At 43.6% G+C, this 18,797-nt stretch overlaps 4 protein-coding genes across 5 annotated transcripts; 2 read left to right on the top strand and 2 right to left on the bottom strand.

Annotated features, from left to right (window-relative positions):
• Positions 1 to 190: 190 nt before the first annotated feature.
• LOC133163838 (surfeit locus protein 4) lies at positions 191 to 4,499 on the bottom strand. Of its 2 annotated transcripts, none has more exons than XM_061294095.1 (6): positions 4,192 to 4,499; positions 2,373 to 2,559; positions 2,169 to 2,245; positions 2,045 to 2,088; positions 1,791 to 1,977; positions 191 to 1,570 (listed from the first exon to the last, which is right to left on the bottom strand). In XM_061294095.1, exons 1-6 carry the CDS (start codon positions 4,237 to 4,239, stop codon positions 1,304 to 1,306), a joined length of 810 nt encoding a protein of 269 aa, XP_061150079.1. In that variant the 5' UTR covers positions 4,240 to 4,499; the 3' UTR covers positions 191 to 1,303. The 2 variants fall into 2 exon arrangements, with proteins under 2 accessions (XP_061150079.1, XP_061150078.1); XM_061294094.1 differs by lacking the exon at positions 4,192 to 4,499 and adding an exon at positions 3,892 to 4,110.
• A 551-nt stretch (positions 4,500 to 5,050) lies between these two features.
• Positions 5,051 to 7,815, top strand: psmd5 (proteasome 26S subunit, non-ATPase 5). The gene is made up of 10 exons (XM_061294092.1): positions 5,051 to 5,264; positions 5,567 to 5,711; positions 5,784 to 5,897; positions 5,974 to 6,102; positions 6,303 to 6,412; positions 6,505 to 6,647; positions 6,725 to 6,916; positions 7,032 to 7,141; positions 7,224 to 7,364; positions 7,482 to 7,815. Exons 1-10 carry the CDS (start codon positions 5,092 to 5,094, stop codon positions 7,737 to 7,739), a joined length of 1,515 nt encoding a protein of 504 aa, XP_061150076.1. The 5' UTR covers positions 5,051 to 5,091; the 3' UTR covers positions 7,740 to 7,815.
• A 330-nt stretch (positions 7,816 to 8,145) lies between these two features.
• On the top strand, positions 8,146 to 9,139 carry timm10b (translocase of inner mitochondrial membrane 10 homolog B (yeast)). Its single transcript, XM_061294096.1, has 3 exons — positions 8,146 to 8,381; positions 8,514 to 8,609; positions 8,774 to 9,139. Exons 1-3 carry the CDS (start codon positions 8,355 to 8,357, stop codon positions 8,993 to 8,995), a joined length of 345 nt encoding a protein of 114 aa, XP_061150080.1. The 5' UTR covers positions 8,146 to 8,354; the 3' UTR covers positions 8,996 to 9,139.
• Positions 9,140 to 9,152: 13 nt separating this feature from the next.
• On the bottom strand, positions 9,153 to 18,540 carry pdcl (phosducin-like). Its single transcript, XM_061293976.1, has 15 exons — positions 18,383 to 18,540; positions 18,215 to 18,298; positions 15,692 to 15,808; positions 15,042 to 15,182; positions 14,823 to 14,966; positions 14,567 to 14,748; positions 14,400 to 14,483; positions 14,070 to 14,316; positions 13,698 to 13,984; positions 13,134 to 13,281; positions 12,702 to 13,035; positions 11,913 to 11,923; positions 10,513 to 10,695; positions 10,039 to 10,220; positions 9,153 to 9,966 (listed from the first exon to the last, which is right to left on the bottom strand). Exons 1-15 carry the CDS (start codon positions 18,387 to 18,389, stop codon positions 9,403 to 9,405), a joined length of 2,715 nt encoding a protein of 904 aa, XP_061149960.1. The 5' UTR covers positions 18,390 to 18,540; the 3' UTR covers positions 9,153 to 9,402.
• Between the last annotated feature and the right edge of the window lie 257 nt (positions 18,541 to 18,797).

Raw genomic sequence — 18,797 nt, 5'->3', positions numbered from 1 at the left:
TCACTTTTAAAGGGCCAGTTCATATTTCCATCACGTTTGGCTTATATTCCTACATTTGAAAACATTCATTCATAAATTAAACATGTGAGATTTAAACCATTATTTGGCAACAGAGGTTGTGCAAAAACGGATGTGGTATATAAAATGGCTTGTGAAAATATTACCAGCAGAGTAAATTACGTGTGAGCAATTGCTTTTGTGGTTCGATTTATTTTCATTACATATCTGTCAATACATGTGGAGTCATTTGAAGAGTTTCTCTTAAAATACAGTCACTCTAATTAATTTCATTTGTTTTATTTTCTGCCATAAACATCCAAATTTGAAAAGAAACAAAAAATACAATATAAATTTCTCAAAACCAAAACATTTTATTTTTTCTCGAACTAAGGCAAAAAAAACCACTAAGAACAGAGAAATAAGACGTCGGCTGAGTCCTCTTTGCGTTTCTAGATCGCAGAATATGGCATTTGACAAACATGGATAGAGCCTCCCACCCAAGACCCCCACACCCTCCGCCCATACATCATACACAGTTCACTTGACATACGGAAGGAAGCAAGCCGCCCAATGACGAGCCCTGGCTCTAACAACCGCAATGTGATTTTCAAATCGAGCATGGCAATCCACCACTTTGTACAACATGTACCCCCCGAACCCACACACGCCCACCCCTGAGCCCAGAGTAGACAGACATGGCTTGTCAGTCAGTTGCTTGGCTTGGCTTGACTGGAAGTAGGGATGTGATCAGCATTAATGCCTGCAACCCAAAGGTGCGTCACGCAACCAGGAGTTCCCAAAATTCCATTTTTAACGGGCCCCTGATTGTCAAGAGTCTAATTACTTTTTATGGGTCATCAAGCAGGCACACATTTCGATTCACTTCGATGTTCTTTTTCATTAATTTATGAAAAAACATTTTTGCAACATTGGGATGGTGAGAGGAAACAAATTTCAGATCAAGCAAAACTGGGAATTCCAGAGCCACGATAACGCCAATAAAACAGGTGTATGTTCGACCATTCACAGGACAAAGAATTTTAACTTGAAATATACGGGCCTATTACACCTTCTTATCCATGGGCATAGCCTACTAGCTTAGAACGAAAAGTTCAAACGAGAGCCATGACGTAAAACATAAAAATTTTTTATCAGTATCTAAGGTTTTGGCCAAAACATGATAATTGAAAACAGTTTACAAGTGTAACCAGGTGAGCCAACAGAAAGAGCGAGAGGTATCTGGGGGATGTGGGGGTGTCTTTGAGTCCCGGTCGGTGGTGCGCCACATTTTCCCTCCCTCGCCCTACCACTCTTTCTTTTTCTCGTCCATGGACACGCCACCGGGCCCGAGGGCCACCACCAGGAGCAGGCCCCCGATGACGGAGGTGGTCTGGAAGAAGTCATACTTGAGGAAGTCATGCATGGGCTTGTAGGTGGGGATGGTCCAGAAGGCGTTGAAGTAGACGTTCATCGCCAGCAGCCACAAGACGAGCGTCAGCGCCGCCAGCTTGGTCTTGAAACCGATGGCCACCAGGATGATGAGGGCGATGCCCACCAGGTTTTGCAGGATCTGCAGGAGGGTGGGGCACAGAGGACAATTTACCAACGGGAACGATCCATGGACAAGACAAATACAGTAACCCAACAAATATTAGCAACCGTTAGCTCGTTTGTTTTTGGCTGATGTGTTCCGTGATGCAATCAAATGGAACCAATCAAATAGTAACTTGGAACACACTGGGAGCCACCTAATTCCTAGTGTGCAGTATTTTCCAGTTGTGAGTACTCACAGATAAGAAGCTGGTGTCATAATGGACCAGAGACATGAACATGAGAACCAGCAGTATGCGGCCGCCTAGTTGCATGTACTGTTTGGGCGAGCTCTCGCCCATGGAGGGCACGCCGGCGAACATGCTCTTCCCTTCTGAACGGCACTCGGCCAGCAGCAAGAGGAGTCCACCGCCCAACGCCAGGTTTCTTAAAGGAGAACAGATCAATTCTTAAAAACCTCCCCATGACACCCAGACATTTCTTCATGGCTTACCTCATCAAAAATTTGATATCCCATAAAATGCTGTAGGCGATCGTCTGGTGAGGAATAAAAAAAAAAAGACAATTCTAATTAATGATTTTGTTCCACATTCAAAACAGTCGATTGTATTCTTCACCTGTAGCGCAATGATGCCAAATAATACAAAGCAGGCTTGCTGTACAAAATTTCTACTGAGGATGAGGATACAGCCACCTGTTATGACACACGGCAAAGCAAAGAGTTAAATCGACCGTACACGGTATCGACATCAGCTGCAAAAAAAATCTTATCTATCCACCTTCGTGAGATGAGGCGTAAAGAAATCATTAAATGCGCTCACCGAGCTGTGCTAATAGATTAATGAGCACGAAGAGCGATGCCAAGAAGTAGCCGCAGTTCCACGTGGTCTCGATGTAGTCCCGCTGGTCATGCCACTGGAACCACATGCGGATTCCGTCCTCCAGGAAGGTGCTAATGAGACATAGACGCGCCAAGTGAGGCAGGTACTGTTTAGTCACCCGCAGGAACTGTGAAAAGAGGAAAAACGCAAGAGAGGATGAGCAAGTGATAACAGCTTACGTTGTCGCATTGTCTGATAATAATTGCAGCTTTGGGTTGGGTCAGGTTGGTTGGAGTTCTACACTGCCAAAAGGATACGGCTGTAATTAGTAAAACGCGCAGCAGAGTTTTCTTGTCAGCTATTGTCATCACTAGGAAACGAGTTGTTCCTGTTTTGGGCCAATCAAAATTGGAGAAATTATACGTAAGCTTGGTTAACCATAAATCGCGACAATGGGGGTGCGGGACTTATGGGAAGCATTTGAACTGGTCCAGAAAAAAAAAAAAGACAGAAAAATAAAAAAATATCAAGCTTGAAAGCAACAGTTGGAAAACAAATATAACATTTAACACATTCGTTTTATTGTTGCATCATAATTTCTCAGTATGGCTCCTTGGAAGACTACATAAAAACAAGAGTACATTAAAAAGAAAAGTCTTTTTTCTTTAAATATTATTTTTGTTATATAAATGATTTGTCCCAATTTAATTCTCTAAGTTTCATCTTAAAAAACATTTCAAAATTGACTCATCACATTCTTCATAAACATGTCGGCACATTATAAAATGAAAAGGGTGTTTTAAATCAAAGTATTATCAAACAACCCTGTCCCAAACCTTCATCCATCCATTTTTGATGTTTCATATTCACAACTAGGGAATATTTTGAGCTGGGGGTCAAACAGAATACCCAAAATACAAATTGCTAGCTTTGACCTGAAACGTAAAGACACTCAATCAACTCAATTCGGTAAAAATCGGATTTTGCCATTTCAATTCCACTCAGCAGCAGCATGACCGTAATAACTCACTACTCCAGTACAGTGACGCAACAGTATAGCCCCGCCCACATCGAGACCCACGTCAGCACAGCCAGAAGCCAACCAGCCAATCAGATTGCAACAAGTCCCTTCTTGACTGCAGCGTGAGGCATGAATGGACAAAATGGGAGCCAATACAACTTATGTTCCACCAAATAGTCCCTGTTGGGTATTTACTTCTTTTAAATTACTCTTAAGAGTCTAACTTGACAATAGAACAATGTACAATAAATAGAATTGTACAATATAAGCAGAATTAAGTCATACTTCACTTTGTCTCTGAACCTAAGAAAGGAAAAAGGATGATGACCTCATAAACACATCCCAACTTGAGAAACGTTTTACCGTATAAAAACTAACTCGGGGTGGTTGTATAAGCCTAATAAGGCGAAGCCAGTGGAGCAACGGTTAGCTGTAACTTTCTAAAATAGGTCATAGCGTGGTATTATTGTTATATACATAAAGAGTTAAGATTCGTACCTTTTCATACAGGGTATCAGCCGTCTGACCGCCTGACAATACCGGTTGGATCATGGCTGTACGACAAACGACAACTTCTTTCCCGAATGATGTGCAAGTAGTAGATAAAGAAGGGGACGGGAGGATTGTCACTTAACTGGTTTGTCATGCTAATTAACTCGACAAAAAGGAGGCGAGATGTTCCCCTAAGGTCATGTCTGCGCGTATTTCAGATGAGGGACGTCATTTATTTTTATACGCCTGAGTGAAAAGAAAGAGGAGCGTGCATCAGGAGCTAGCTCGCGTGTGCTAATAACTTGCCTGGTCTGCCACGTCTTCGGCCGTGCTCATGAGATCCTCCTGCCCCATGTTTGTCGAGCAAACGGGTGCTTAACAGCAAATAAAAAGACTTTTATCCGACACGCTTTAAAGGATCTTTCTATGCTTGCTTGAGACTCCCCTATGTGTTGACGTTATTTGTTAGAGAAAAAAAAAGATGTGCCTGCAGCCGATTACTGCTCTTTGCAGTGTTGAGGAAAGGCCGCCTCCGCCCCACAATGCACCGCGATTTGAGGAAACAGGAGCGAGCGCTCTGGTCCTCCTCCCGACTCAGCCTTCGCGCTTCTGCAACCGTGTTGTGCCACGTAGGCGCACGCAGCCTCTCTGAGAGTCGGACGCTGTGATTTGTTTATGAACTCGCTTGCACAAGCATGTTATTAACCAGAAGTGACAAAAAGAATCATGCGGAAATACAGAAAAAGAAGGTGTGAATTGAGGCATGAATACTATTTTTGGATGGAAAGGTGGAAAATTGGTTTTCAAAAGTGCATACATCGGAAAACTGGTCCTTCCAATAAAATTAATATGAGATAAACACGTTAAAAACTTGTTTTAAACAAAGTTAACGACTTTTTGTGTTTCTTTCCGTCTTCAAACAAAAACACGGTCACCATGTTGATGAGAGATTTATTCTAGAAAAAATAAAAATCTTGTAGTTTCAGCAAAACAAAAAAAACACTTTTGGAGTTAAAAAACATAAAGCGCCGTTTTTCCTTGTAATTCCAATTTTAAACATTTTAAACCCTTTTAATTTGGTTTGAACCAAAACGCAGATGTAGTGCGACACCGAGCCAGCAGAGGGAGATAACAGCTACTTTGCGTGTGCATCGTCTAGAAAGCGGTGACGAAGAAGAGTCGATGCTCATGTAAACAGAAGGCAGGATGGCCGCCTCGATCGAGAGTTTGCTAGAAGAAATTTCCAATATCGAAGAGCCGATCGAAGAGCTGCAATGTCTTAAAACTGCACTTTTATCCATAACCTTGAATGACTTAAGGGACTTTGTTAGCGGGCATCGCTTCGAAGTGATCTTCTCTTTGTTAAACTCAAATGATAGGTTTGTATAATTATTTTTCTACCCGGTCATTGTTTTGAGCACGCATTTTACTCTGTCGGTTTGCTGACATTCATTTATTGTGATTATTCATGAAATATGATTCAAAATTTACGTGCTGTTTTTGATGTTTTCGGTTCTATGATGTCATCATAAGACAAGAAGATAAGCATGGAAATGTTCTTGTGCAGCTTCAAATAAAATGCTTTTGCTTACGATAGTATGCTACCGCCATTGTAATTTTATGTATCATACATGGCGAGCTGCCATCAAAACATTACAATTGACAACTTCTGCATTGACAGGGAACAGGTTGAACTATGCGTAGACATCCTCGAACGCATCTTAATGGCCTGCAGCCCCCTGCAAGTGGTCCAAAACTACAAAGCTGAGCTGCAGGCAGGTCTGACGCACCCAAACGACACCGTCAAGATACTAACTTTGACTCAGGTAACCAGATTTGGGTGTGTTTAATTGAATTGTACCTGATCAACTTCTGTTTTTTTTTTTTTTTTTGGTCAGGTGGGTAGGATGGCAGAGCACTCGGATGCCGCGGTGCAAATCCTCAACAGCCAAGATATTATTGTAACTGTGATCCGCTCCATTGCGGCAGACAACATGACGGTGGCCAAGCAGGCAAGCAGACACTTTGCAATTTTCCTCCAATATAAGACTTTGATTCTTTCTAACACAAGAAAAAAATCTATCCCAGGCCATCCAGTCCTTGACCAAGCTTGCTCGCACCGAAACCAGCACGAGTAAAATAATTAGCGGCGACATGTTGAACGTTCTGACGGAGGTGATGACTGTAAGCGACATCGTCCGATATCGTGTCTACGAGGTATGTGCGGAAAGCGATTTACTTACATTTTGGTGTTGTTCATAGTTTCATGTCCGCCTAGAAACTCAGAATTCCCCATTGAACTGATGAGCTATTTTTGGAACAGGCTACTAATGTGTCTATTCATTATTGTAATTATTATTATTAATAATAATGGGATAACAATTGTACATTTTAAGTATTTTCTCTTTTGGTCGCAGCTGGTAGTGACTATTGAGTCCGAATCCCAGAATCACGAGGGTTACTATCCCTGTGGCAGGATAATTGATCAGCTCATCAAAGAATTGACAGGAGACGATATTTTGATCAGGTAAAAAGAATGCAGATGTGGAAAAAAATGATTATTCATATGTCCTGAAATGTCTTGCGGGTTGCAAAATGAAGGTTGACATTACTTTTCAGGGCGGCGGCCATTGAGATGATAACATTGATGGTTCAAACTGTGCGTGGGCATAAGTTCTTAATGGGCCAGTTGGTCTTCAACAAGATCGCCAAGATGATGATCGACGCAAACACGGATCCTTTCTCCTCTTTATATCTCCCCGGTAACAAAATGCTCACTGTAGAATTCTTCATGTTGGCTGTGAAGACCGCATGCATGATTTGTGGAGACTCTTTGCAGGTTTCGTGAAGTTCTTCGGCACCTTGTCCTTCGTGCAAGGTCCGCAGCGGGTGTGCGAAGACTACCCGGTTTTCCGGGACAAAGTGTTTGAGATGGCCTTGGACACGGATCCCACCATGATCGGCGTAGCTCTGGACACGTTGGGACTGCTGGGCTCGACTGTGGAAGGGAAGCAAGTACTTCAGAAAACAGGTGGGATTGCCAAAATGTATTGACGTGACTATTATTACGTTTTAGAGAATTGGAAACACGCACTACCTGCAGCATGGGCAAAAGTGTCAAAGTTTTTTTTTATCTGTGATGTCAGGTGAAAAATTCAAGTCGGTGATGGTAAGGATGAGCCAGCTTGCGAGTGCCGGTGCTACTGAGCTCCGCGTGCGCTGCTTGGATGCCATTTCGCATCTCCTAACTCTGCAGGTATGTTGGTGTCCTCCAAGGAAGTTTGACATGGGGAAAAAAGTACACCTTGATGACACCCACCCCCCCCTTCCACCCCCAGCCCGAGCATCAGACTGAAGACCTGCTGGCGCTGACCGAGTCCTGGTTCCTCCTTTTGTCCAAACAGCCCATTAATATGATTCGTGACATCAGCACTCAGCCTTTTCCAGAGCTACATTGTGCCGCCTTGCGGGTCTTCACTGTAAGCACCTTCCATCGGCAGCTACAGCAAATAGGGACTGAGCTGCGTCAATTTTAAGAAGATGAAAAAAAAAATGATTACAAGCACATTGTTTACCTCTAACCTTTTGTCCACCAGGCCATTGCCGCTCAACCGTGGGGTCAGAGGTTGATGGTGAGGACGCCCGGTTTCACGGAGTTCATCCTGGATCGTTCCACCAGTAAAAGCAAGGAGGCCAAAGATGCCAAGTTTGAACTGGTGGGCTCGCTCTTGGGTTCTTCAAGCGTAGCTGAGATACTGGGCAGCCAGAATTACATCTCCCTCAGGACCTACCTGAGGGAAGGACCTTACCATGTGTCGGCAGTGGCCGCAGTCGACACGGAAGGAGCCGAATGATGTCTACCGGCCGAGACGATGTTTACACATGTTTGGAAGGTTCCAATAAACCCATTTTCTTGGTATGAATAAGTAACACTGCAGGGCACAGTGTTGTAAATGCTTCACATTCAGTTCTCATTAACATTTATTTAAGTCCGTCAAATTGGGATTTTGTTCTGACCAATATCAGAATCATCATCAACCTGAAAAAAAATCCACATCTCTCAGGCCTTAAAAGTTTAAACCCTGATGCAAGTTTAAAAGAATCATAATCGATTTGAATAAAAATGTTCATAAATGCATTTTTTTTTCAAAATACATTTCTCATTTTGTATTACATTCTTAACATTTGACACAAGTGTCAAAGGCTGCATAAAAACGACGAAACAGTACTTAATATTGGTCTGTAGGTGGCGGTAGTGTGCTTATTCAGTATGCAGAAGAAGAAGAAAAGCCGGAAGCTAACCAGCGACGCCAAACGAAAGTCACACTATCGCCCTTACCAACTCGCATCGCTTTTCTGGCTTTGGAATGACGTTTTTGTGTTAATAGACAGCAAATGCATGGTAACCTCACAAAATCAATGAGCACATTGTGTTTGAGCCGACACGATTACTGCATGGGACTAGCGCGATGGATCAGGAGCAACAATTGAGAAACGTAAGTCACTCTTACAAATACATTACACAAATTTAAAAATAAATCAAATTTCTAGTTAAATGTTGCATTGAGACAAAAAGTTTAAAAATGACATTTGTCTGCTAGTATTAATGACTAATATTTTACTTGCAGTTGCGTGATTTTCTTCTGGTGTACAACCGCATGACGGAGATATGCTTCCAACGCTGCTCGAGTAACTTCAACTACAGGAACCTCACCATGGATGAGGCAAGGACTCGCTCTCCATTCACTCACAATACAAAACAACTTGACAGGCATCCATTAATGTGTCGCAAGACATCTTAAATTGTGTGTGGGAGGACCAAAATGTCTTGATTTTGATCATGAAGACATCTTGAGACCTTCTCAGCTAATAATGTGCGATTGTGTAGGAGCGCTGCGTGGACGACTGCGCGGGGAAGCTGATCCGCTCCAACCACCGCCTGATGGGGACTTACGTGCAGCTGATGCCCCGCATGATGCAGCGGCGGATGGAGGAGATTGAGACCAAGGCAGCCGAGAACGCCAAGGCGGCGGAAACATCTTCTGCCGCCACGATGACACCTCAGGAATTGCAGTCGCCGCAGCCGTTGGTGACACCGACGGACACATGATGAATGCTCTGCTGACAAGAACCCTCTGGAATAGAACTGAACTTTGTCTGGGGATTACTCAGAGACACTTTAAATGGTGCCACTGTACCTATTCCCATTTCAATAGGTTGTACAAGTTACAGGTGGATAAAATTTTGAATTTGACTTGGTCTCAATGTTCAAAATGAGGTGTTTTGTTTATTCACCATAGCTCGTGACCGCCATTACACCGATAAATAAAACAATGTCAATAGTTTAACCTGAATAACATTTGAAACGTTATTTAAAGGAAACATATCTTAATATTGACTAATAAGTTATTAATTTTACGAGAAATTTTAGGAAAAGAAAACATGGGATATGAGGGGGAAATGTGTGTATTTACAAAGGAAAAAATAGAGGATGCAGAACATCAGCCAGAAAGCGCTCTAGTCTATGTCGAGGTCAGAATCCTCGTCGCTTAGGTTGCTCTGAACAATGGCGCCGTTGCGGAGCGTCTTAGCCACGGCGCTCGCCTTATCGGGCAGCATGCCGTACTCCTGCAGCAGCGCCTCCACGTCCACGGCGAAGAAGTCGTCGCCGAGCTGGTCGGTGATCCGCACAAAGTTGCCGATGAGCTCGCCGCCTTTGTAGACCAGCAGGGCGGGCAGAGCGCCGTTCCGGAAGAGCGGGCTGGTGCCGATGGTCGAGCTGCGCACGCTGCAGAATTTCACCAGCGGGTACTCGCGCGCCAGGCACACCAGGCTGCCGCTCATGGCCTCGCAGCCGGGCACGTCGGGCTCGTAGATGTGGATCATGACCGGTGTGTTCTTGTCCTCCTCGTCCAACGCCTCCAAGAAGTCCTCGCCGCCGGCAAGTTCCTGGACGCGCTCAAAGCGCTTGCCGCGGCACAGCTGCCGTCGCATCTCCTCTATGCGTTGCGCGCGGTAATGCTGCAGGAAGTCCTCGTCGTCCTCTTCCTGCCGGAGCATGTTGTACTCCTGCATGGTCATCTGCGTGCACAAAACGGAGCATTCTGTACCATGACCCCGATATTCTCATAACTGACAAATCACGTGACTTACTTTGCCTTTGATTTTGTCCTGCAGCTCCTTCTGCTTCTGTTTGTCGTTTTCCAGGTCCAGGTCGGAGCGACATGTCATGGACAGCTTCTTGATCAGGTGCTCCATTTCCTTCTTCTGTTCCTGTTTCTGCTCCACCTCCAGCTGCTTGTACTTCCTCCAGTCATTGATCACACCCTTTGGTCCTGAAGGATCACAAAAAGAGCCAACCCTCAATCTTGATTCTTATGCTCTAAATAAAAACAGCACGTCCCCATCCATTAAATACAATCTATAAATTTGTTTGAGCAAAATATAAAGGGGGAATAACTTGCAAAATCTAACTTGTGATCAAATACTTTGGGTTTTGTTCTTCTTTGTCACGCCACTATTCTTGAGTGTGACGCCATCTAGTGGTCAGTAGTGGGATTACATTCAACATGGCCAAATGTTACAGAGCTTTACATATTTATAAAAAATACACATAAAAGCAGCTACCTGTGTTGACCGCACTTCCGTCCGCGCTATAGTCAAGCTCAGGCATGTTGGCGGCACCATCTCGGATGGTTTTGGATTCCCTCTCATCATTCTCGTTATCGCTGCCTTCATCCTCGCTGCTGCTGTAGTAGTACTGCAGCTTCTCTCCAAGGAGCTTGTCGTCTAGCGTCGTCATGGCAATGGCTTACCCGCTCACCTATTAGTACACACATGATTTACAAGAATTAAGGCCATACATGTACATTAAAAAAAACAAGATTAATGTATGCACAACAGAAACCATCTTTCACTTTCTTTGTAGGAACATGACAGTTGCGTCAAAAACAATATACATATTTCAATCAAAAGGGAACTACACGCACAACACCTTAATTCAGATTTGCTTGGTGAAGCGTCATCATTTAGAATGACGGTTTAAGAAAGAAAGAAATACTTTGTGTGAAATTAGGTCAACCAGACATTTTAAACTAGCACGCAAACTTAACTGCATGCAATTGTATCGATTAATTTAAGTTTATTCATCAAGACCTTTTTAAACAATTAATTTTCTTACAATAATACTAATACTAGATATGAGCAAGTGGTTCTAAGGCCATTGTAATCCAATTATCTCATTATTAAGGACCAGAACGACGTAATGTAAGCTAGGTTAGCTTTAGTCACCAGTTCCCTTTTACGCTTGGTTAGCTTTACCCACGCTAATAAAATGCATTACAAGACCCATCCCTTCAAATTAATATAAAATTGAGTGAATGTGCAAGCAACCGGCTCTTACTTGTTTTTCGTCCAATTCGTGCAGATAAGTGTGTCGCTGAGTGTCCGTAATGCTACTCTTGGCTTGATGCTATTGCTAATTCCCAAAAGCATCTCACTGTCACCGGGTGTGATGCATTCAAAATTTTAACAGAAAATCTGCAATCGCACTGACACGCAAATGATCTGGAGAAATTCATTCCATATATCCGTAATACAGTACAAAGTGCTAAAGTGACGTATTTGTCTTAAGCGAAATGACGTAACAGATATCTAAAATTGTGCTTCGTACGGATAGGATAAAAAATGTACTGCATGTAATGGTAATATCTGTATGACGAATGCAATCCAACAAAGGGCAAAAGCGTCGTATTTTGTCCTAAACGAAATGACGGAGGAGGTTTCTGAAATGTTCCTCTTGACTAGGGACAATTGAATCGTAGATATGTGCGTCATAAAATTGCTGATGGTCTTGTTCAATAAAGCTATTGTGTAAGAATCGAAATAACCTGGTGTACTGAAAGGCAACATGATGACGTCAGCTCTTGTGGTTTACCTTCACATGCAGTTCCAAATTTAACCAATAGAGAGAAACATCATTGCCAGCAACAATGAGAATTCAATTTGTGATTTATTTAAAAGGCTACTTGTTTCATTTCTAACGTTGCGCAAAAAGACGATTTTTAATTTAAGCTGTTGTGAAATATTCTGTTGAATATTTTGACCGCAGACCATTCGACAAATAGATAAATATTCAGGTTTAAAATGTAGTTTTTTTTAATTTAATTTTGGGATTCTTAGCTTCATAATTTGAGCTCATTCTAAATCAATATCATACAATATCAAAAGGAGGGCCACAGCAGACAAAACAAAAAACATAGACATGCATTTAATAGAATTCAATTGATGTATCTACAATGCAGCCAACGTATCAAAACGATCTGTTCTGTGCGATTCTGCTTTTATCAACATTTCACATCCTGTGATTGAGTTCTGTTTTTCACGGCTCACTAAAAGAAACACGAGGCTGGCAGGGAATGGAGGGTGGCCGTGCCAACAGGGGGGCCCGCAAAAGGTGGAGGAAAATGAAAACGATCCAAACAAAGACTTTAATCGCCTCCAATTTTAATGAATGCAATTTGAACCGCTACGAGTCTACAACTCGTCTTGCCGGTTTTCTTTTCGAAACTCTATGAGAGCCCTTCAACGCGGACTTATGTTTGCAGACCAGCACTGTGCTGATTTCCTCACTGAAGTTCAAAGTGTGCGGCTGCAAAAAAATAACACACCTGTGTGACGGTGCAATGTGGATCCTGTGTTCAGACGATCTGATTTCCCTCTTGAAGAATGGCTTGCGTGTTTAAAGTCTACCTCGCTTTGCGTTTTGGGAGGGGGAGGGGGGGGGAGGACTATAAAAGCCCCACGAAACATGTCACAGCTCATCCGTCCTGACACTCTGTTCCTCTGGCGGCACTCGGAACGCCACGTAAGGACACGTCCTAGAATTGAGGCACACCAGGTTCTTCAGCGTGGCCGAGTTGACGATGTCAAAGCCCACGCGGCCCCCGAAAGTACTGGGCTTCCAGTACTCGGGGGAGCAGATGGGGTTCCCCAGGAGGCCTTTGAGGGAGAAGGGCGCACCCATCTCTATCATGCTCTCGCCAAATATGGCCCCCGGCCGCGTCCTCTCCAGCAGCATGCCAGGGTAAAATTCAAGAGCGTCAATGTCGCCGTAGAACTCTTCAAGAGTGAGCGCTATCTCCTCGTTATCTGACCCCAAAAAAAATTACAATTATTTTCACTCACGCTCTCTTGTCAAATATGTCGATTCGATGATTTTCAGTGGCCAGTCAGTTTGTTTTGCTCACCTGTGAACTCTTTAAAGGACGTGTACGGCTTGAGGTTAAAACGTTTCCTGTACTCGTTGAAGGGCTGCATGCGGAGCTGCCGCGACTCTTTGATGGTCCTCACGGCTACGGGCGTCACCACAGGGTTCACGTTTTGGCCCCCGCCTATCTGTGGGCAGAAAATAACAAACAACTGATGAAATTAAGTAACAAGTAGTTGCTCATTTTGTCTACTGGGTGGTGCTCTGACAACCGCTTCATTGACATTCTGCTGTTTATTAAAAAACAAAAATCACCTTAAATTGCATTTTACAGACAGTGATTTCAAAGTGCTACAATTGAGTCATTCACTGAGGTATGAAATCATTTCTCACTGTGGTTGCACCATCCTACCTGACTTTGGGCAAGAGGCCCACAGCACACCTTTGCCAATGGCAGTGATGCAATTACAATGAAACTGATCAAACAAAAGAGTCAAGTCATACCCGACGACAAACCGTCAGGAATACAAATCTGGCAACCCAGTGTGATTGCCCCAAAAAATTCTTTCCAATTTAATGAACCTATTGTGTGAGCGCTCGTTACCTGGCCGGCCACTTGGCGGGAAAAGGCGTCGACCAACTTGTCCACGCCGTAGTGGGTGAGCACGGACGTGTTGAAGAGGAACTGCTGGTAGGCGAGCTCGTCCCCGTTGATATGGAAGCTGTCGGGCATCAAGGGGTGCCAGTGGTAAAGTTGGCTGAATTCTAGGGCGATGCGGTTCGCGTACTGGAACTGGGCGTGGAAGAGCAGGGTGGGGTCGAACTTCAAGTGCAGCATGTAGCCGCTGAGGTGCTGCACATATTCTTCTATCACTATCCGGATGGTCTCGCCTGGGGAGGGCAAAATGACAAATGTCCAGTACCAGTATACCACCACAAAAAACAAAACATAAAATGAAATGCAGATCTTCCTCACCAATGATGATGAGCCTCGTGGTCTGGAAGAGTTGCTCGTCATCCCAGCTAGGATGCTCGGCTTTCAAGATGTCACACACTCGGTTGTGCTCCCTCAACCACAGCGTTGCGTACAATCCCAAGCCAGGCAGAAGTCCAAATACTTCCTGGCCGATAGCAATCTGGGCCTCGGGGGGCGTGCCCGGGGGGTAGCTCATCTTGACGGGGGCTTCAGCTACAGAGGGAGGGTACATCTCGCCGTCAATCAACTAATGGGGGAAAATCATAGCACAACAAGGTCCTAACACTTAACATGTATTTTTATATTTACATTACAAACGTTTAACAGCACCTGATACTTCATTTTCCCATCTTTCAAAAGTCGGAGATGAAGTTGCCGCTCCAGGTTATCACCGTATATGTGCCCCGCATCCACCTGTGGAAAGATTATTACGTTATATCACTTTTTAAAATAAAAGGTATAAAATAATGAAAATATATGAGTGTGTAGAAACTAACCCCATGCGCAAGGGCCTTTGTGAAGCCTAAGCCCATGCGGTTGTAGGTCTTGAAGAACTGGTGGGTGAAGTGTTGCGCAAAGAAGGCAAACATAAGGTTGGAGCCCTGCGGGTCGGGCCTGAATGTCCTTCTCTTCATCAGCTTCTCCACTAGCAGCTCAGGGTCTGGCAGCCCAGCTTTACCTAATGAAAACAGAACCGTTTGAGGCCTCATTCATAACAACAAAAATGGATGCTCCACCATGTGATGGGCTAACCTTTGACACCCAGAGGTGTCGGGCAGTCTTCCGGGACTGGCGGAAGAATCCGAGTGTAGTAGCTCAGGTTGTAGTAGGATTCCCAGCTGAGGTAACCGTATTTAGAGTTGTATGTTGGAGGGCTGGGAATTAAGTTGGACCTCACTAATCACACAGCAATATATTAGAAACGGGTCAAAGTCATTTGAAAGAAATTCTTCTTATGGTGGGGCTTGGGACCTGTTAGGACAAGCCGCATCAGAACTTCACGCAGGTAGGTGCTGTTGACGATGTCCCAGAGCCAGCTGAAGTGGGTGAGGATGTAGTGCACCGTGTCCGGCCCGGGTTTCACGAGGTCACGCACCCGAGTCCAGAACTCCGCTATATTAGAAGAATAGCGTAAGAGAACGCACAGAATTAAGGGCAGAGTGACCAGTGCCCCACTTGATGATGTACATTATTAGATGTTTTCATTTTTTTTTTCATAGTCCAGACTTCAACTGGACCTATTTTGGATCCTTGCCACCCCGAATTCTGCAGTTCCCAAACAAATTTGCCCCAATTGTCGGTATGTGTGCTCCGCTTAACACAACATGGGGGCTTCTTGTTCGCGTTCAGCAGAGCGGCTATGGAGATCCCTGCACATATTTGACTGTGTTCTTGGTTAATTTACTCATTGTAAATGTAAAAAAATAATATCTACATAAAACCTTTATGTGCCTCGGCACCATTACTGTTGAGGAGGAACATTGCCAGGTCTCATATTTTCTTATTTTTAAGCAGTAAAGGGGGCCCCCCTGTCCATCTGGGATTGCTCAAATTCCTTTCTCTATCCCAAAGAGGATATGAAGGGATGTCACGGATGCCAGGCGTGGGATGAGCCGACTCACGGATGGTGCAGTTCTTCCCATGGTAGCCGGTGCGGGTGCAGTCACACTCGTAGCGGTCCTCTGCATACCATACGCAAACACCCCAGTGCTGACACGGCAAATAGCAGCATGGGTTCACTGGGGAGACAAGCGTCAACAAGTGTCAAGTGTCACCTACTTCGATCCAAGCTTTTTCTTTAATGCAGCTGCTCTTCCCTCCATCTGGTTTCTCATGAAAATCAATTTATAGGCTGTAAGTTATTAAACGGCGACGACTTGAGGGACTGAAAAGTCGAAAATACTTGCCAAAAACATGAGGTAATTATATAGAGAATTCATTTCCTTCCTGGAAAGCGTCTCATTTGTTGTGTAGCTATAAGACTGATGTCACCGCAATGAACATTTTCCCCATCCGTAATCTACACCATCAAAAATCAAATCAGCCACGTACAACTGTAAACAGCGTGGACTTTTAGTGCCGATGAAATGACTTAATAGCTCCGATAATTAGATTACAAGAGTCAAAATACTAAACTCAAGGAAGACCTGATGCTTAGAGCCGGATATATAATACAATTGTAGTATGTTTATCTTTACAGATAAACAAAACCCTTGAGTCAGATTCCCGTAGGGAACAAAAAACAAAAGAAGAGTAAGGGATCTGAGTTACGAAAGCGAACGAGTGTTTGAGTGAACGTGTGTGTGTGTTGCTTTGACACGACCCAACAGGTGGAACAAACCGACAGATCCTGTTGAATTATTCCTAATTACTTTCAAATGTGACACATCTTATACAGTGCAGAGTCAGTGAGGAAACACGCAATAGGAAAGTTGCCTCCAAACGTGCGTCAGCATGCCCCTCTCGCCCCCCCGTCCTTGCCAAAGACCTCATTCGCCTGCTATGTGAACTTAGCTAACGCCGTTTAAAAAGCGATCTTACAGATGATTGTATCGTCAGAACCGGTGGGAGAAAAAGAACAGGGTTGAATGTGACTGGCAGATGTTGTATATAGGACAAGGCACAAAATGTACCGACTCTTTTAATCTGGTGAAGGAGATAATGGGATGAGACTAATGTTAAACTGTTTGTTCGCTTGTGTAGGAACTGATAATGCCCACCCTCTCGCGTGCGTGTGTGTATAACATGTTTGACCATAAAGTCAAACAGGAAAAGTGCTTGGACAGAAGAATGACGCGTTTTCCCAGTAACTCATCCTTCCCAAAAGAAGCTTCATTTGATCTGAAAACATTCGTCATTGATGATGTAATAGACCTGCACTACTCAATAAGACTAAATCATTCATAATTTTACAAAGAAGTATTTTGTTAACATTTGATTACTCACACATAGAATCAATAAACTTGAATGGGTCCCCAAAGTCAATGTAGACTTTTCCCATGTTGTTTAAGTTCTCATTCAGACAGAGTTAAGTCTGCATGTCCTCAACCGGCCAAAGCTTACTCTAGTTTCGTGTTTATGTATGTCTGGAGGAAGAGGCAATTTACTCTCTTGACTCCCCCATGCACTTTGAGTCAGTTCTGTGGCCGAAGAGAAAGACTACCGTATTTTCCGCACTATAAGGCGCACCGGATTATAAGGCGCACCTTCAATGAATGGCTCATTTTGAAACTTTGTCCAGATATAAGATATATATATTTGGTCCGCGGGCCGGACTTTGGACACACCTGCTGTAGTGGCTCAATATTGGTCCATATATAAGGTGCACCTGATTATAAGGCGCACTGTTGGCTTTTGAGAAAATTGGAAGTTTTTAGGTGCGCTTTATAGTGTGGAAAATACGGTAAACATGTGACACGCATATATGAGACAAAGTGTTGAACATGTGCAGTAGTCTACCTGCGTGATAAAACATAATTTATTTTTTTTTATTTCATGAGTGATTGCACCACAACCTATCAGTGATGAATCAAGTGTGTAGTTGTTGCCTGAGTTACACAGGATGTGATGCCACTCCCCCTTCGTGCACATTCATTTGAACACGAAATTCTTCCATCATTGACGTTATTGGATTTTTTTAAAAAATCGATGCCACTCCCGCTTCGTGCCCATTCATTTGAACAGGAAATTCTTCTATCATTGACGTTATTGGATTTTAAAAAAAAATCAATGAAAAGGATAGAGCAGAGAACTGAAATGGAAAATAATTATTAATCATGATTAAGTTGTTGTTGCAGGGGAGAGGACGGCACGGAACTGCCTCCACTGTCCAAACTGTATTAAAGAATATATTTTTTACAAGTGTTAAATATTTTTACTATAGCGTTTCTTATTTTTCTATTTCAATAATAATATTGATTATTAATACTTCAATAAGAAAAATCTTCGACTTCAATTATTGAACTTTAATACTTTACTGATTGAACTTTAATACTTTACTTAAAGTAAACGTACTTTAAATTGACCCAGCAGTTAGGGGCTTGCCGAGATCCGCTTTAGTTACCGGGAATGTTTTTACAATTCTCAAAGACGTCGAGGAAAATGGCCCAAAAGGTGAGCATTTTGTTGAGTCAATTTTCACGTACCTGTGCCGGACGTCACCTCATCCCCACGGCACGCAGGTTCCCGCAGCAGCAGGAGAAGAGCGCAAAAGGATCCGAGGATAGAGGCTACACATCGGGAAGAAAGACGAGGAAGAGACGGGGTGACATTAGGTGTTAAAAATGACGATTTAAAAGTTTCTTCTAACTTACATCTCATCACAGCAGCTCAGCGAGGTGTCATTCCAAGAACGTGGACTGGTTCAAATCCGTCGATGAGCGCCAGTTGGCTGGTTCGCTCCGGTGTGCGCGGGAAACAGCCCGCCGAGGAAAACTTTTACCTGTGGGCAGTGAGCGGGCGCGCTCCCGGCGCTGGTTGGTTAACTCAGCCCTTGAAATGCGCGACATCGCCCCCTGTCTGCAGTAGTAAGCCATTACATGAAAGAACACCTGCACCGCAAGTTTAGAATCAAAATATTCTTCAATGAGAAATAGTGCTAATACGTGCTAATCATCTTGTTTAAACCTCTGTAGATTCTCCTCGGGCTGCAGATGTGAACCTGATTTTAAGACTTTCTTTTACTCATAATTCCAAATACTGAGATTCAACTCATGTCCGCTACTCCCA

This window comes from Syngnathus typhle, linkage group LG12 (genome assembly GCF_033458585.1).
Source record: "Syngnathus typhle isolate RoL2023-S1 ecotype Sweden linkage group LG12, RoL_Styp_1.0, whole genome shotgun sequence".
NCBI lineage: Eukaryota > Metazoa > Chordata > Actinopteri > Syngnathiformes > Syngnathidae > Syngnathus > Syngnathus typhle.
Note: the sequence above shows the minus strand (reverse complement) of the source record. Positions and strands in the feature narration are given on the sequence as shown.

Excerpts from the sequence above, each read along its gene's own strand:
- pdcl (XM_061293976.1), bottom strand. Across the intron at positions 15,183-15,691 it reads TGGGAAGAACTGCACCATCC|CGGAGTTCTGGACTCGGGTG; the intron begins GTGAGTCGGCTC and ends CTTCTAATATAG. Across the intron at positions 14,317-14,399 it reads ATGGGAAAATGAAGTATCAG|TTGATTGACGGCGAGATGTA; the intron begins GTGCTGTTAAAC and ends TTCCCCCATTAG.
- psmd5 (XM_061294092.1), top strand. The coding sequence starts at position 5,092 with ATGGCCGCCTCGATCGAGAGTTTGCTAGAAGAAATTTCCAATATCGAA. Across the intron at positions 5,712-5,783 it reads AGATACTAACTTTGACTCAG|GTGGGTAGGATGGCAGAGCA; the intron begins GTAACCAGATTT and ends TTTTTTGGTCAG. Across the intron at positions 6,103-6,302 it reads TCCGATATCGTGTCTACGAG|CTGGTAGTGACTATTGAGTC; the intron begins GTATGTGCGGAA and ends TTTTGGTCGCAG.
- timm10b (XM_061294096.1), top strand. The coding sequence starts at position 8,355 with ATGGATCAGGAGCAACAATTGAGAAAC. Across the intron at positions 8,382-8,513 it reads AGGAGCAACAATTGAGAAAC|TTGCGTGATTTTCTTCTGGT; the intron begins GTAAGTCACTCT and ends TTTTACTTGCAG. Across the intron at positions 8,610-8,773 it reads GGAACCTCACCATGGATGAG|GAGCGCTGCGTGGACGACTG; the intron begins GCAAGGACTCGC and ends GCGATTGTGTAG.
- LOC133163838 (XM_061294094.1), bottom strand. The coding sequence starts at position 3,945 with ATGATCCAACCGGTATTGTCAGGCGGTCAGACGGCTGATACCCTGTAT. Across the intron at positions 2,246-2,372 it reads TAATCTATTAGCACAGCTCG|GTGGCTGTATCCTCATCCTC; the intron begins GTGAGCGCATTT and ends GTGTCATAACAG. Across the intron at positions 2,089-2,168 it reads TTGGCATCATTGCGCTACAG|ACGATCGCCTACAGCATTTT; the intron begins GTGAAGAATACA and ends ATTCCTCACCAG.